The sequence below is a fragment of the Delphinus delphis genome, chromosome 2, assembly GCF_949987515.2.
Source record: "Delphinus delphis chromosome 2, mDelDel1.2, whole genome shotgun sequence".
Lineage (NCBI taxonomy): Eukaryota > Metazoa > Chordata > Mammalia > Artiodactyla > Delphinidae > Delphinus > Delphinus delphis.
In genome coordinates this window covers 37,018,033-37,034,162 of record NC_082684.1, presented here as the reverse complement: position 1 = coordinate 37,034,162, position 16,130 = coordinate 37,018,033, and the positions used below count along the sequence as shown (strand labels likewise).

The following is a 16,130-nucleotide window of genomic DNA, read 5'->3' as shown; positions in this document are numbered from 1 at the left end:
GGCTCCAGACGCGCAGGCTCAGTAGTTGTGGCTCACGGGACAAGTTGCTCCGCGGCATGTGGGATCCTCCCAGACCAGGGCTCGAACCCGTGTCCCCTGCATTAGCAGGCAGATTCTCAACCACTGTGCCACCAGGGAAGCCCCACCGCCCACTTTTTGATCCTTATGGTCAGTCTTAGAACTGTCTTGGTGCCTGTGGGTGTGTCATTTAGCTTCCTGATGTGTTACAGCGAGTGTATACTGAGACTCAAGGTCTCGTGGAAGTTGACTTGTCTGCCATCTTGGACCCATTTGGTTCTAATCAGTTTATGTCATGTCCTCGGGCTATGTCATTCTTTCATGGGTAGTGCCCTGCCCCTTTCCCTCCTGTTTCACAGTGGTGGACACAACTTTTCCTTTGGGGGTGTGTGTGTGTATGTTTATATGTGTGTGTATGTACACACGTGTATATATGTATATGACTGGTTTTTTTTCCCCGAATCTTTGAAAGAAAGATGAAGATATTATGACACTTTACCCCTAAATAATAAAGCATGCGTCTCTTAAGAATAATGTTCCTCTACATCAGGGCAATAATATCACACCTAAGAAAATTAAAAGTAATTGTATAATATCATCTAATATCCAATTTATTTTTTATGTTTTATTTTTTTGTTTTGTTTTGTTTTTGGCCAAGCCATGTGGCTTGTGATATCTTAGTTCCCTGACCAGGGATTGAATTCTGGCCCTCGGCAGTGAAAGCACGGAGTCCTAACCACTGCACCACCAGGGAATTCCCTCCAATTTATTTTTAAATTTCCCCAATTGTCTCAAGATTCTTTTTATATCTTTTTGGTGTGTGTTTTGAATCAGGAGCCAATCAAGGTTCCTTTATTTCAGGCTGTTTAAAATTTTTGAAGAGCTAATCCCTTGGGACTGAATTTTTTGGTGACTAGTCCTGATGGCATTTCTTATAACATTTCATGTAGCAATGTTCCTGAAACCGAACAGATGCTTTAGGATGTCATCCTCCTCCCAAGAGAGCCATATCACTTTCATTAACATGGTCACAAACTGTGTGCTTTGTGCTCAAGGGAAATGAACCTATGGGCTTTTTGCTGTTTATGCAAGAGAAAAGTATCTGCTATTGTAGGGCTGTTAATAACCCTTTGTATTGTACTCAGTTGATAGCTGCCTTGCCTGTGGGAGCTCTCATGCAGAAAAGAGAAATTAACTAAAACAGAAGGGTCCCTTCCTTTGGGATGGAAAGGAAACATGGAAATTCAAGATAAAATGAAAGGCCAGGGAAAGCAGACATGCTTTAGCATCCCTATGTTGAAGCCAATCCCTCCTTCCTTCCTTCCTTCCTTCCTCCCTCCCTCCCTCCCTCCCTCCCTTCCTCCCTTCCTAATTCTGATTTGAGAGCTGTGTAGTGTTAGAGTTCTTCATGACTTAGGTAACTTTGTTTTTTAATAGTTACCCCCAGTTCTCCTATATTTAAAGTGAGAATTTCGATAAAATTTTAAAAAGGAATTTAACTATAGATCTTGCTTCATAGACATTATGCAATTGTTGTGACTGCTTCTCTTAATTCTGTCCCAAAGGCTAAATTTTTAATTCTCCTCATGTTTTGGAGGTCCCCAAGACCACTCCTAGGTTCACTGATTCACTACTAGTGTTACCTGAAAACTGGTTTGCCTCTTGGTGGGTGTTGAGCCAAAAGACACAACGGAGCCAAAGATCGGGAGAAGGAAGGATTTATTCCTTGCAGCAAGTAAGGAGAACACTGGGGCTCTTTCCCAAAGCAGTGTCTCTCCCAACAGCAAAATTGGGGAAGTTTTAAGCTAAGGGCACATGCATATTCATGATGGGGCTTGGGTGGTCAACAGAGTCCAAGCTTTAGCTGATTGAAGTCAGAAGTTCAGAAAAGGTCAACATCATCAGCCCTTAGGTTCCAGTACATCAGGCTACTCTTTACCATTGAAAGAGAACTGGGAGTCTTTATAACTAATATATTATCTTCGCTATTGTTATTTCTCTTGCCTGATTACAGTCAGCGTCTGCATTCTTTCTTCTCTTAAGATCATTGATTTCTAAGACCTATTAAAGGGCAAGCATTGTGGCCAGGCTTAGATCCCAGAATGGCTTAGGCCAAAATGGCCTCTCCTATGTCAAGAAAGCCATGACTGGTTTTCTTTCTCCGGGGACCCTCTACCTTATCTGCTTACACAAAGATTCAGAGAACTCAGCATATAGCTGTCCTCATGGTTATGATTTATTACAACAACAGGCTACGGAACAAAATCAGCCAAGGGAAAAGGCTCGTGGGCTGAAGTCTGCAGGAAACGAGGCACAAGCTTCCAGGAGTTCTCTCCCAGTGGAGTCACAGGGGACGTGTTTAATTTCTCCAGCATTGAACTGTGACCACACATGCAGAGCTACCAGGGAAGCTCATTAGAGACTGGGTGCTCATGGCTTTTACTGGGGCTGGTCACATAGGCACCCTATTTCTAGCGTAATTCCAGACTCCCAGAAGGAAGATAGCTGTTCACCATAAACCACGTTGTTTACACAGTTTAGGCTCAGTGAGCCTGTCTTATCAGTTCTGGGAATGGTGAGAGCCCTCCCGAGATCCAGGCTCCCAGACTCCAGCCAGGGTCTACCTTTCAAGTAGGCCTTTCTAAGGATAGTAGTCTCAGGCCTGCTGTGTTAACTCTTTTGTATACAACTAGCTTTCTTCCTTTCCTTCCACTATGCAAATCAGAACATTCAAAGAATGCTTACATCTTCCCAGTGACAAAATTACTACGATTTATATCACACTAGCAGACTGTGTGTGGAGAAGGAGAGGCAAAAAAGGATGTTATATTTTGGGGATGACTTTCATTTTCTTATCCTCAGATGACTAGTTTTAAATTTCTATATTAATCCATTACTATTTGTCAAAAAAAATACAGGCTCATTGCTAGTATTATTTTAAAAGTTGTACTCTAAAAATCATACTTTGTGCTCTGAAGTGATCTCTTTTTATTAAAAAATACACTAGTTCCTAGAGACAACCCACAGAATGGGAATATGACAAGGAACTTGTATCTATTGATAGAATATATAAGGACTTATTACAGTTCATTAGTAAGAAGACAACCCACTTTAAAAAATGAACAAAGACCTGAATAGACATTTCTCCGAAGAATATCTACAAATGGCCAATAAGCCTGTAAAAAGATGCTCAACATCATTAGTCATCAGGGAAAGGCAATCAAAACTATAGTGAGGGCTTCCCTGGTGGCTCAGTGGTTAAGAATCCACCTGCCAATGCAGGGGACACAGGTTCGAGCCGTGGTCTGGGAAAATCCCACATGCTACGGAGCAGCTAAACCCGTGTGCCACAACTACTGAGCCTGCACTCTGGAGCCCGCGAGCCACAACTACTGAGCCCACGTGCTGCAACTACTGAAGCCCGCATGCCTAGAGCCCGTGTTCCACAACAAGAGAAGCCACCACAGTGAGAAGCCCATGCACCATAATGAAGAGTAGCCCCCGCTCGCTGCAACTCGGGAGAAGCCCACACGCAGCAACGAAGACCCAATGCAGCCAAAAATAAAATAAATTTATTTAAAAAAAAACAACTAGTGAAATACTACTTGACACACACTAGGATGGCTATGATCAGAAACATAGATAATAATGTGTTGCTGAGGATGTGAAGAAATTGGAGCTCTCATATACTGCTGATGGGAATATAAAATGGTACAACTGCTCTGGAAAACAGTCTGGCAGTTCCTCAAATGATTAAACATAAAGTTATCATAATGATCCAGCGGTTCCACTCCTAGTGATGCCGAAAACTCGACCTCTGTGCACTGGGGCTGAATCGAATCTTGGAGATAGAGTTTCGGGTGAAGTAGAAAGAATAGCTTTACTGCTTTGGCAGGCAAAGGGGGAAACAGCACGCTCCTGCCCAGAAAAACTGTGTGTCCAAACCTGGTAGGCAAATATTTTTATTTCATGATCTTCCTGACATATGTTTCTCGTATTTTTTTTTTTTTTTTATCCCTTTCAACGTATAGACGAGGAAGGCACGACTGAAAAATGCAGTCTGTGTTTCATTTAGGCTGGTGCTTTGTATTAGTCCCACATCAGTGTCTGGCATGGAGAAAGCATCGTGAGGGGTCTGGGAGAACTTTCTTACTTCTTCTGAGTCGAATTCTCACAGTGACTTCAGTCTGTTTTTTGAAGTATTATAAATTCTTGGCCAGGTAATCCCTGAAACTCATGTTCAAAGGCAAATACCAAAGCATATCCTAAAACCAAATATAAATGAATTTTAGATGGACTGCCATTTTAGCTGACTCACATCACTGCTCCCCTCATCGTGATTTTTGGAAGCTTGTCAAAGGGACTGGAAGCTTGGGCTTCCCTGGTGGCGCAGTGGTTGAGAGTCCGCCTGCCGATGCAGGGGACAGGGGTTCGTGCCCCGGTCCGGGAAGATCCCACATGCCGCGGAGCGGCTGGGCCCGTGAGCCATGGCTGCTGAGCCTGCACGTCCGGAGCCTGTGCTCCGCAACAGGAGAGGCCACAGCAGTGAGAGGCCCGCGAACCACAAAAAAAAAAAAAAAAAAAAGGAACTGGAAGCTCTAACTCAGGTGTTTCAGAAACAAATAATGCATTTTTGATATTTCCCAGAGAGGACATTATTATATATCTTGAAATCTCAGCAAGGACTTGCCTCACCACAAAGCAGGGATGGCCGTGAAGGTGAAACCCTGTATCCCGTTGACCAGCCCCCTCCTGCACTGCCGTACCCTTTCCTTACAGAATCTGTGCTGTCTGACCACATCATGGTGTGATCTTCAGAGGAGACAGGTCATCTCATTCCTTTTGTGACCTGACTTTCCGAGATCCTTTGTTTTATGGGACTGTGGAGTCTGGTGTGTGACACAGGTCCAATGACCAGGTGTGCTATTTCTTTGGTGTTTCCATGATTGATGTTCTTGTAAATCCCTTTGGGGATTTTAATACTGTTCAATCTATATTTAAACCATTAAATCTGACAATAAGAAGTAGGACCCTTGGCAGAAATTAATTGCATATTTGAGAATGGCCGGTTAACGAACACCTAAACAACTTCATAGAGCAGGCAAGAACAGGTCTTTCAAGCAAAAGGGGTCCATCTTCACCTGCTCCCTGAGTAACTGGTGCCAGGGTGCCAAACTCCAGAATCGCCATTAGTTTGGATACCATGGATTAGTTTTCTGGAGAAGTCGGTTGTGATGCTAATGTGGTACAGGGCATTCTTTCCCTCTCTGTCCTTGTCCCAAGCCTGTCATCCTGCAGAACCCCTGAATGCAGTCTTGTTATGCTGTGAGGTACAAAGTCACACCAAGGAACTCTAGCTGGTAGGCATTTGTGGCAGTAGGAACATAAAGTGGATAAAGGTCTCATCTGTATTTGTTTTCTCTCTCCCATCTCCTGCATCCTTACCAGGCAAAAGTAGAAGAAAAGATCCAAGAGGTCTTCAGTTCTTACAAGTTCAACCACCTTGTACCAAGGTAAGCTGTGGTTAAGTGTTTGAGGGGATCCGGGAAATACCACCTCCCATGGGAGCCTTTCTTCTTTCCTCCTTGAGCTTGTCCAACCTCAGGGGGTGAGTCTGCTGTGCGGCTGGTGTTCCCTGACCTTGTGGCTCCCTGGAGGTGCTCCTGACCCCAGCTCCTACCACTATTAGAATACTGTCTAGAGGAGCTGCTCACTTGAACTGAGCCATCAGCTGTTACATGGGGATGCCCTCAGGGCCTGAACTCTGAGCTCTGAAGGTGGAGAGAGGAAGTTCATGATCTTGAAGCTTAGTTCTGACCTGCTGTGCTGATGTTCAGAACTCTCAAGCTTTTCATATAACACTTTGAAACAGATGTAGAGTCCAGGGGGATGGCAAAGGATGGATTCCTTTGATGTATATTATGACTTGACTGGGAAAATGTGAGAAGTTTGAGCTTCTCCCAGCCTGGCCTTTACTGGTGATTGTGCAGCAGATTCCCAAGGGCGACATTTCAAGTGAGAAATAAAATGCCTTTTGTTTTCCTTGGTGCTTAGTAAGTTGAAGCCTTCTGAGCTCTTTGATGTCAGAAATTCCAAAAGGAGGATTATAAGCAGAAACTTATTAATTTGAACCTTCATTTTCTCTTTTTTCCCCCAATTTTGTAATGTATCACACTAGAATTTCATAAGGTTATTTCATTTATTAGCATTTCTCTTCTAATCACAGATTGCTTCTCTGAAACTGTCCTGTGTTATCTTTCCTGATCAGTAGTCCAAATTGTGTTTGGTCATTGTTTTATCTTAATGTTATAGCACTTTTCCTTGACAGTCTCTGGACGTAGTCTAGTTGGGCCGCTGGCTGATTCTCTCTGGATGGGAAGCTGAAGGGTCTGAGGTCCAGCCTGACCTCCTTTATCATGTCTCCCAATTTCCTGAGGCCTCCTAACACACTAACTCCTGGCAAGTCAGTCTCTGGGTACTTCTGCTTACTGGACCATTACAAATATTTCTAGCCTGAGTTAACTTGGTGTCTTTTTTTGCCACCATTCCATTTTGCCCTTATTTCCATGAGAAGAAATTTAGTTAAAATATTCTGATTAGCCAAGGCAGAAAACAGTTGGAAAAATGGAAAGACAGGTGGAAGAGTTCTCTTCATCTTTCTTCCCTAGAGCAGAAAAGGAAAGCATCAACTAACCAGAGGAGTCTTCTTCCAAACTGCTAACCTAAATTTCTACTTTAACTCGTAGCCCAGACCTCAATCAATGAATTATTGCTTTTGTCGTGAGCCACAGTTGGAGCTTAGCAAACGACACCATTTGTGTAAACAGCTCGGGGAGAAAGAGCTCTCTGCCCAGTACAGGCTGTTTCCCCAGAGGTGGTAGGACTTGGTGATGGTGAGGGGCATGGTGGCTTCAGGAGGGGTTTGTGGTTAGAGTTGCATCACGATGACTCACCTGATTGTGCTCTGAGTCACTGTGCCCTGTCACCAGCTCTGTGGACACATATCCTCTGTATTTCCAAAGGGACCTTTGATCATTTGACATTCCTTTTTCACCCACCATCAGAATAGAGCCCTTGGACTTTCCTTTTATTCTTACTGAGATGGGACGGAGAATAGGAGGTTACAATCTGGGAAGAAGCTGTGTTTTGGGAGTGGTGGTAGAGGACAGTAAAGGAGTAAAATCCCCTGATTCATAGGTCTTAGGTCAGGTGTGGGTGGAAAACAAAAATGTTTCTGGTGGGTTTGTATCCTTTGTGGAAATAGAATATACCAGGGCTCTGGGTTTATGTCAGGAATCTGACATTTCCCATTTTGTCATTGTTGCCTATGAAAATGAGTGTTTTAAAGGATGCTAATTAGCATCTTATGTCGCGGCCTGCTAATTAATATTAGAGATATTACACACTGTGGCCAGATGGCTGAGAATGTAAATCAACTTATCAACATGAGGCTGGAGCCAAACATCTTCACCATAGAATGAACTTCTGGGGTTTAAGAATAAATATGAAAATTTATCAGCATTTTAAATTACTATCACAATTACAATATTTAATATTTTAGTAGTCAAATTTTAAAAGTCTAGTATTGTATTGCAGGAACGAAACTTCCTTGTTAGCTGAAGTGAATATTCAGCTAGAGCAATTAATCTAGGTGACATGGCTCGTCTGTGTTTCTGAGGTCATGCTGCTGATCCGATGTGGCAGAATCACACACACTCCCAGGATCACTGACCACGCCCAGGTCCGGGGATGCCAGCAATGGTGCTGAGCGAGGCATCCATCTATTCAGCCTTTCAGAGCCACTGCCAAATAGAAGATTGGGCTGAAGTTCAAGGCTGAAGCTGAATGTTGTTACATTCTACAGTTTATTCCTCATCCCAGAAATGATCTTCCTCACTCTCAGACTGTGAAACATGCATTCTCTCCTGGAGTGAGGGGGTCCCTCCCAAGGAGCTTTTGGACCATGCTTTGAACAGTTCTGTTTATCCGTATCCTGCTTTCCCATAAAAGTTAATTTTTCTTTCCCTGTGGTTAGTCATTCTCACAGTTTCACATGCTTATGAATTTCCCCTTTTCCATGTATTATATTAGCTTTAGTAAGACACCTGAAATGCATAAACCACACACACACACACACACACACTCACATGAAATTTTTAAATTGTCGGGGAGTTCCCTGGTGACCTAGTGGTTAGGATTCTGGGCTTTCGCTGCCGTAACCCAGGTTCAGTTCCTGGTCTGGGAACTGAGATCCCTCAAGCTGTGCAGCGTGGCCAAAAAACAAACAAACAAATTGTTTTTTTCTTGGGAAAAAGTAGCCTGGTGCTCCTTGTGAGGGGGAAATATTGATAATGCTAATAGAGCACTAAAGGTTAAGTGTTGGCAGTTGCTCTGAAGCCAGAATGCTCTGAGTTAAGCTCTCAAAGCAGTTTTCATACGGGCACCTGCTCAGCTTCCATGTTTTCTGCCATTTCGCTATGTGATGATACTTTAGCATTTTCCAAATCCTGAGCAGTTGAAAGATATGGTCCTTCACACTGTTGTTCTTTCCAAGGTTCATACAAGTAAGTTCATCTTCCCTCCCACCCTCTCTCAAGTGACTTACTGCTTATGTGCCAGAGGCTTACTTTTTGACTGGAGAAGCCCCTGGCTTTAGTGGGTTTAAAGCCCTCCCAGCAGCCAACAATGGACTGATTCCCTGATCTCTCATCTGTCACAAACAAAGGCATGAGTCTCAGGGATGGTCCACGTTTAGGGGGAGGGAGTGTGTTTGCTGTCATTCAGTTTGCTGTGTTCATTTAAAGTCATTCATTCCTTCACCCATTTGGCAACGGTATCTAGGGGCTCAGGCACTGCTGGGCTCTGGGAACAGGGTGAGCAAGGCTGACCCAGGTCCTGCTCCTGCTGGGCTCTCAGTCTCATGGGGAAGGTAGTTATTAAACCAGTGAATTCAAAGAACATAGTTACCAAGGGGGTGACTGTCTCTCTTTTTTTTTTAATATAAATTTCTTTTATTTATTTATTTTTGGCTGCGTTGGGTCTTCGTTGCTTCTCCCTAGTTGCCGCGAGCGGGGGCTACTCTTCGTTGCAGTGCACGGGCTTCTCACTGCGGTGACTTCTGTTGTGGAACACGGGCTCTAGGTGCGCGGGCTTCAGTAGTTGTGGCTCGCGGGCTCTAGAGCTCAGGCTCAGTAGTTGTGGCGCATGGGCTTAGTTGCTCTGCGGCATGTGGGATCTTCCCGGACCAGGGCTCAAACCCGTGTCCTCTGCATTGGCAGGCGGATTCTCAACCACTGCGCCACCAGGGAAGCCCGGAGGTAACTGTCTTAAGAAGGGAACGTGGCGCTCCGAGAGAGAGTAACAGGGAGGGTGTAAATTAGGTTGGATGTAAATTAGGGAAGGTGTCTCAGTCTATTTGGGCTGCTGTAGCAACTTCCTGTAGATTGGGTGACTTAACGTTTATTTCTCACAGTTCTGGAGCCTGGGAAGTCCAAGATCAAGGCACCAGCAGATCTGGTGTCTGGCGAGGACCCGTACCTCTGGTTCATAGATGGCATCTTCTCACTGTATTCTCACCTGGTGGAAGAAGCTCTCTGGGGTCTCTTTTATAAGAGCACTAATCCCTTCATGAGAACTCTACCCTGACCACCTAATCACCATGCAGAGAGGTCCCCACCTCCTAATACCATCACACTGGGGATTAGGATTTCAACATAAGAGTTTTGGAGGGATGTAGACATTAAGTCTGTAGCAGAGGCCTCTCAGAGAAAGTGACTCTTAGGCTGAGACCTGGGGGGTGAGTAGGAATTGGCCAGTTTAGGAGGTGGTGGGACTTTTCCAGGCAGAGGGAAAACATGAGCTACAGCTCTGAGACTGAAAAGAGCAGAGTGCACCCAAGGCAGTGTGACTGGAGCTTGGTGAGGGCATGGGACTGTACTGCACGGTACACAAGTATTTCTAAGATACTTCTCCAGCAGTGGAACCAGGCTGCCAGTATCCTAAATATATGCATTTATTTGGTCATTCCTGTGTGTCCCAATCTCCCACCCTCTCTCCGCAGCCACACAGATGCCCTCCTCAGCCAGTTGAGCACTGCAGCGTGCCCTGCAGCGTGCCCTGTGGCGTGCCCTGCGGCGTGCCCTGCCACCCCACTCCTGGCAGAGCCTGGCTTGTTCTGCTCCACCTGATTGAATGGCTTTGGGGCTGAATTATTCAGAAAGGAAAGGGAAAGAGCTCTAGCTTTTCTTTTCTAACGGCCTACACAGAAAAGAGTTTTAGATCTAGAGGTGACTTTAGAATAAAAGAATGGTAAGAGTATTAGTTTGCTAGGGCTGCTATAATCAAATACCACTGATGAGGTGGCTTAAACAACAGAAATTTGTTTTCTCACAGTTTGGGAGGCTGGAATTCCAAGATCAGGGTGCTGGCAGGGTTGGTTTCTCCTGAGGTCTCTCTCCTTAGCTTGCAGAGACCGCCTTCTCACTGTGTGTTCACATGGCCTTTTCTCTGTGTGGACTCCTCCCCAGTGTCACTTACTCTTTTTATAGGATCACCAGGTCCCATTTAACCTTAAATACCTCTTTAAAGGTCCTATCTTCAAATGCAGTCACACTGGGGGTTAGGGCTTCAACATATGAAATTTGGGGATGGGGGGGAGACACAATTTAGTCCATAACAGTAAGGCTCTTAGTACAGTCTCTGGCTGACCAAAAGAAACTGGATATATGTCCCTTCAATTTAAAAGAATCATAAACCTCAAAGAAGAAGTTAAAATTCAAGCAGCATTGTGGCCCTTGAAGCTCTAGATAAACAAAGAAACATTTCCCGAGATTTTAGAATAACATTTACATATTAGCATTTTTGTGTGTGTGCTTGTATGCATGTGTACGTGTGTTTATGATTAAGTTGATGAAAGTGAAAGGACAGTTTCCCTTGTGGAAAAAGCCACTGAAAGAAATTTCTCTTCCCCTGCTTGTGGCCAAAGTTGGTCTTCAGATGAAACCAGCTAAAGGAATTCATTAGTTCCCTCTTAGCAGGACTCGCAGGGCCTGGCTATCTGTGAGTGAGGTTCAGGGTGGGAGGAGAGCTATTGGGGAGCCCCCTTTGGGCTGCCTCAGGTCCCACCTCTAGGGACCAACTCAGAGCTGCAGAAAAGGTGCCTGAAGCTTCTTTCAGTTAGATGTTTCTGGTCAGGTGAGGCTTCAGATAGCTTCTCGTCAGTTCAGGATCCTGAGGAGTAGCAGAGTCTCTTCCTCCCTACACATAGAAAAGCCTTTGCCTCTGAGGTCTTTCATTTCCTAGGACGGACAAGCCCCTTGTCAAATGAGAGGAGTGAGAAGACAAGGGAAAGGGTTCGTTCTCCAGGGTTGGTTTTTCCTTTTCCCCACAATAAGGGGAAGGATTTGTTTGTGGCTTAATTCAGCTCTCTAGAAATACCAAGTCCTCCAGGGAAGTTTAACCCCTGGCTGACAGGTCTCCTGCAGTGTGGCATGTGTGACCACACGAGAGACTGATGGGAAGCACCCCTGAGCCAGAGTGGATGCCATCTGCGATCTAACCAACCCCTCCTTGTCCTCTCTGCTTGCTCGCATTTTAACTTTCCCTTTGAGGTTTGTCATTCTTTTAAATTGACAGGACACGTACCCAGGGAGAAGTCTCTTTGGGCTAGACAGAAACTGACGCTACCATTCCTCTATTCTTTCTCTCGTTCATTCAGACAGTAAACGTTGAGAGCCTGCTCTGTGCTGGGCCCAGGTGCTGAAGCTAGATGCGCGCTCCCTTCACGGGGTTATAGGGTATGCAGTAGGCAGGCAGACCCAACAGGGAATTCCAGTCAGTACCTGGTCCCTTTCCCCAGCATTACACTTAGGATCACAAAATTTTATTCGCAAGAAACCTTTAATGCTGTCTTGCCCGACATTTTAAATGAGGTGGAAAGTGTTCTCGTTATTGGAACAGAGTATTTTCCCTTCTCTCCTCTGTGGCCTAGCATCCCAGGGTATTTGGCCTATTCAAATTCCTCTGACTGTTTTTCAGACTGGAAAGAACTGACCTGTAGAAACCCCTCTGTGACCTGATCCTTTCGTAGTTAGAAGTCAGGGGTTCTGCCTCCAAATTCTGTGCTTGCCCTCACCTGGATTGGGTTTCTCAGCCTCCTCTCACTTCTTGAGTGGGTCCCTGCCTGCCCTGTTAACGGTCTCCTGCGCCCTCCTGGTTTTTCTCGTCCATCACACCTATGCTGGCCACACTCAGCCTGCCCAGCCGGGACCAGGCCGCGCGGTGTGCTCTCGTCAGCTGTCCGCTGATCTTATTCTGCTCCCTCACACCTCTACCTTTCTGCTCTTCCCGTCTTACGAGCCCTAACCACAGTACCCCTGTCGCTGCTTCTGCTAAAGGGTCCTAGCGAGATTGCCAAGAAAAAAAATCATACAACAGTGCCTTCTGAATGGCTTCATCAAAAGTTTATACTCCTCAGCTTCAGCTGGGCCTTCACGCCGGTTTATCATCCTTCATTCATCTTGTGTAGATTTCCTAACATATTCCCCATTATGGCCAACGCACACTCTCCCAGGTCTTGCCTCCTAATTCCTGAGAAAAATGAGGCCGTCCCACGTTTCCTTGGTTTCCCTCTTCCCCACTTGAGAGTCCTCTGTTTGTCGAATTTCACACTCTCCCATTGTTTCTGTTCTGAGAATGTAGACTCATTCATTATTTTCAGACTCACCTCTCCTCCTGATGCCCTCAGCTGAGTACACCTCCAGTGCTTAAAGCCCACCTGTCCCTGTGCTCACTGAGCCCTGACCCCTGGACCTCCTTGAAAGAGAAATTGAGTCTGGCCATCTCTTCTTTATGATCTGGAATCTGCTCTCCTCACTCCCTGACTCTCTTGAAGGTCACCAGCCACTTTGTAGTTTGTCCTCTTTTTCCTCACTGTTACTGCACTGTTTGCCGCTGTTAAAAACCTCCGTGAGGGCTTCCCTGGTGGCACAGTGGTTGGGAGTCCGCCTGCCGATGCAGTGGACACGGGCTCGTGCCCCGAAAAACAAAAAAAAAAACCTCCGTGAAATTCTCTCCTCCTGCTCTGCCTGTGAGGCGACACTGCCTTTGTCCTTCCTCTGCTTGTGTACTGCTCTTTACTTCTCTCCTCTGGCTCCTGGTCCTCCAAGCCCTTAAAGATGGGTCTTCCCTCAGTTCTGCCTTCAAACTTTTCTCTCTGCTCTGTCCTCTACTCCTGCAGCTTCACCTGTCACCTGCTTGCAGATAAATGATTCCCAGTTCGTCTGTGTCACCTGGATCCCTCTCCAGAGTCTCACATGTGTTTCCAGCGATGTGACTGACATCCGCACCTGAATACACTTCCAGTGCTTCAGAGTCCACCTGTCCACAGTCAGCTTGTCTTGGGCACCGTGCTAGGTGGAGCCCTCAGAACTCTAAGTTCTTCCCACCTGGTTGACTCTTAATAGCATCTTACCCTGTCTTCCCACCTCATCTCTCTCCCCACTTACTGCTTTCATCAGTACAGTTTGTAAACACATATTGAATACCTGCTGTGGTCAGATAATTTTTCTAAAGCACAGTTCTGGTCATTTTTTCTCAGCTGAAAACCCTCAGGGTTTTCCTTTGCTTATTTTTTTAAATTGAGGTATAACTGACATAACATTATATTCATTTCAGGTGTGCAACGCAATGATTCAATATTTGTATGTATTGCAAAATGGTCACCACAGTAAGTCCAGTTAACATTCAGCACCATATATAGTTATAAATTCTTTTTCTTGTGTTGAGAACTTTGGAGACCCACTCTCCTAGCTACTTTTAAATATGCAGTACAGTATTATTAACCATGTCACTGTGCTGTACATTACATTTTCATGACTTATTTATTTTATAACTAGAGGTTTGTACCTTTTGACCCCCTTCACCCATTTCACTGCCCTCCCCCTTCACTTCTCACGTCAGGCAACCACCAATCTGTTTTCTGTATCCACAAGCTCAGGGCTTTTGTTTGTTTTTTGTTTTTTTGGTGGAAGCCCTGGAGTGCCACATATGAGTGAGATTGTCCAGTATTTATCTTTTTCTATCTGACTTATTTCACGTAGCATAATGTCCTCAAATTCCATCCATGTTGTCGCAAATTCCCTTTGCGTATTAAGTTGAGTTAAATTCCTCAGCTGGCATCCCAGATCCCTGTAAAAAGGGCCTCTTGACCATTCCTCTTTCATTCCTAATAGCCAGGCCAAATCCCCGGCCTGCACTCCCTCTGCACACTTTATACCTGTCTGCATGGTGTAGTAGCCGTTAGCCACTTGTACCTGTTTAAACGTAAATTAATTAAAATTAAATAAAGTTTAAAATTCAGTTGCTCAGTCACACTAGCCACATTTCAAGTGCTCAGTATGCACATGTGGCTCGTGGATACCTATTGGACAGCACAGACAAAGACACTTCCATCATCACTGGAAGTTCTTTTGGACGGCCCTGGTCGGTTCCTTTTGTTTTTGTTCCTTCTTGTCTAAACTGTCCTCCCACCAACTCCTCACCTCCTCTGCCTGTTAAAATATTCTCCTTCTTCCAGGGCCCCTACCTCAAATTCCACCTGTTCACACAACCTTCCCTGATCGTTGTTTTCTGAATGAGATGCCCTCCCCCAAACCCTTTAGAGCTTCTAGTATTTTATCTGTTTTCCCTTTATGACACCTACCCAGTTTTCCTCATATTGTAACCGCTTATGTCCTTATCTCATTTCCAGTACTGAATTAGACTTTTTGAAGTGAAGACTACTTCTTCTCAGCACAGTACAGTGGGAGTTCAATAAACAATTGTTGAATTGAATACCTAGGAAAGAGACTGGTTCTTCTTTCATTTTATTTCTGGAATCAGCAAGCACAGTGAATGTCTTAAATTCTTTACTTTTTTCCTTCCTTCCGTAATCACACAGACCCCTTCTGTCAGACCCAGCGAGAAGTGCAGCCCCTGTCCTCTGCCTGCCTGTGCAGGTGGCCATGGCCAGCACAGTCCATCTTAGAGCCAGTGTTGCTGACATCAGGGCCGAGGAGAGCGACTGGCTGCAGAATACAGACATGATCCTCAGGCCAGGGCTGTGGGTCAGCACGTGGGAGGTGGAATTTCGGGGAGGGAATACTAGATGGATGAGTGAGGGGCAGGCAGGGTACAAACCACAGACTTCAGAGAAGTGACCCCAGAAGAAATGACCAGAACGACAGTGGCTAACCAAATCAGGGACGTGGCGAGGCTCACATTTAAATTGCCTACAGGATGGGGAGCCGCAAGGTATCTGTTCTCAGCTAGACCCTGGAGGAACTTTCTGGGTGGTTTGTTACCGCCTGGCTAAGTGTGCTCACAGTGGCATTTCTAGCCCAAAGCTACCGGCCACGAAGGAGAGTTTGTTTTTAACATTTTATTTATTTTTTGTCTGCACGAATTTTTTATTTATTAATTTTTTTTGCGGTACGCGGGCCTCTCACTGTTGTGGCCTCTCCCGTTGCAGAGCACAGGCTCCGGACGCGCAGGCTCAGCGGCCATGGCTCACGGGCCCAGCCGCTCCGCGGCATGTGGGATCTTCCCGGACCGGGACACGAACCCGTGTCCCCTGCATCGGCAGGCAGACTCTCAACCACTGCGCCACCAGGGAGGCCCTGCTTTTTAATTTTTTTAACATTTAATTAATTTATTTTTTGGCTGCGCCTGTGTTTGTTGCGGCACGCCGGATCTTCGTTGAGGCCTGCAGGATCTTTTGTTGCAGCGCACGGGCTCTTTGTTGGGGTCCAGAGGGCGTGGGCTCCACAGTTGGCAGCACGCAGGCTCTCTCTCATTGAGGCGCGCGAGCTCCGTAGTTGTGGCGCGCGTGCTTAGTTGCCCCGCGGCATGTGGGATCCTAGCTCCCGACCAGGGCTCGAACCCGTGTCCCCTGTATTGGAAGGCGGATTCTTTACCACTGCGCCACCAGGGAAGCCCCGCCCCAAACATTTGCCGGCGCCATTTCCAGACACGTTAGGGACGTTCGGAGGCTGGCCTCTTTTCTCTGGTTTAGCCGCCCCGGGGCGCTAAAGAAGTTGCTGTTTTCTGCTCATTGACTGTGGGGGGATGACCAG

The 16,130-nt window shown here is 45.8% G+C and overlaps 1 protein-coding gene across 1 annotated transcript in view; it reads left to right on the top strand.

Moving 5' to 3' along the window:
- The window catches only part of FNTB (farnesyltransferase, CAAX box, subunit beta), an 85,012-nt gene that overhangs the window by 16,361 nt on the left and 52,521 nt on the right, over positions 1-16,130 (top strand). Inside the window, exon 2 of the mRNA XM_060004395.1 lies at positions 5,467-5,531. Within this exon, the coding sequence (XP_059860378.1) occupies positions 5,467-5,531 (65 nt within the window). The remainder of the gene's footprint in view (positions 1-5,466; positions 5,532-16,130) is intronic.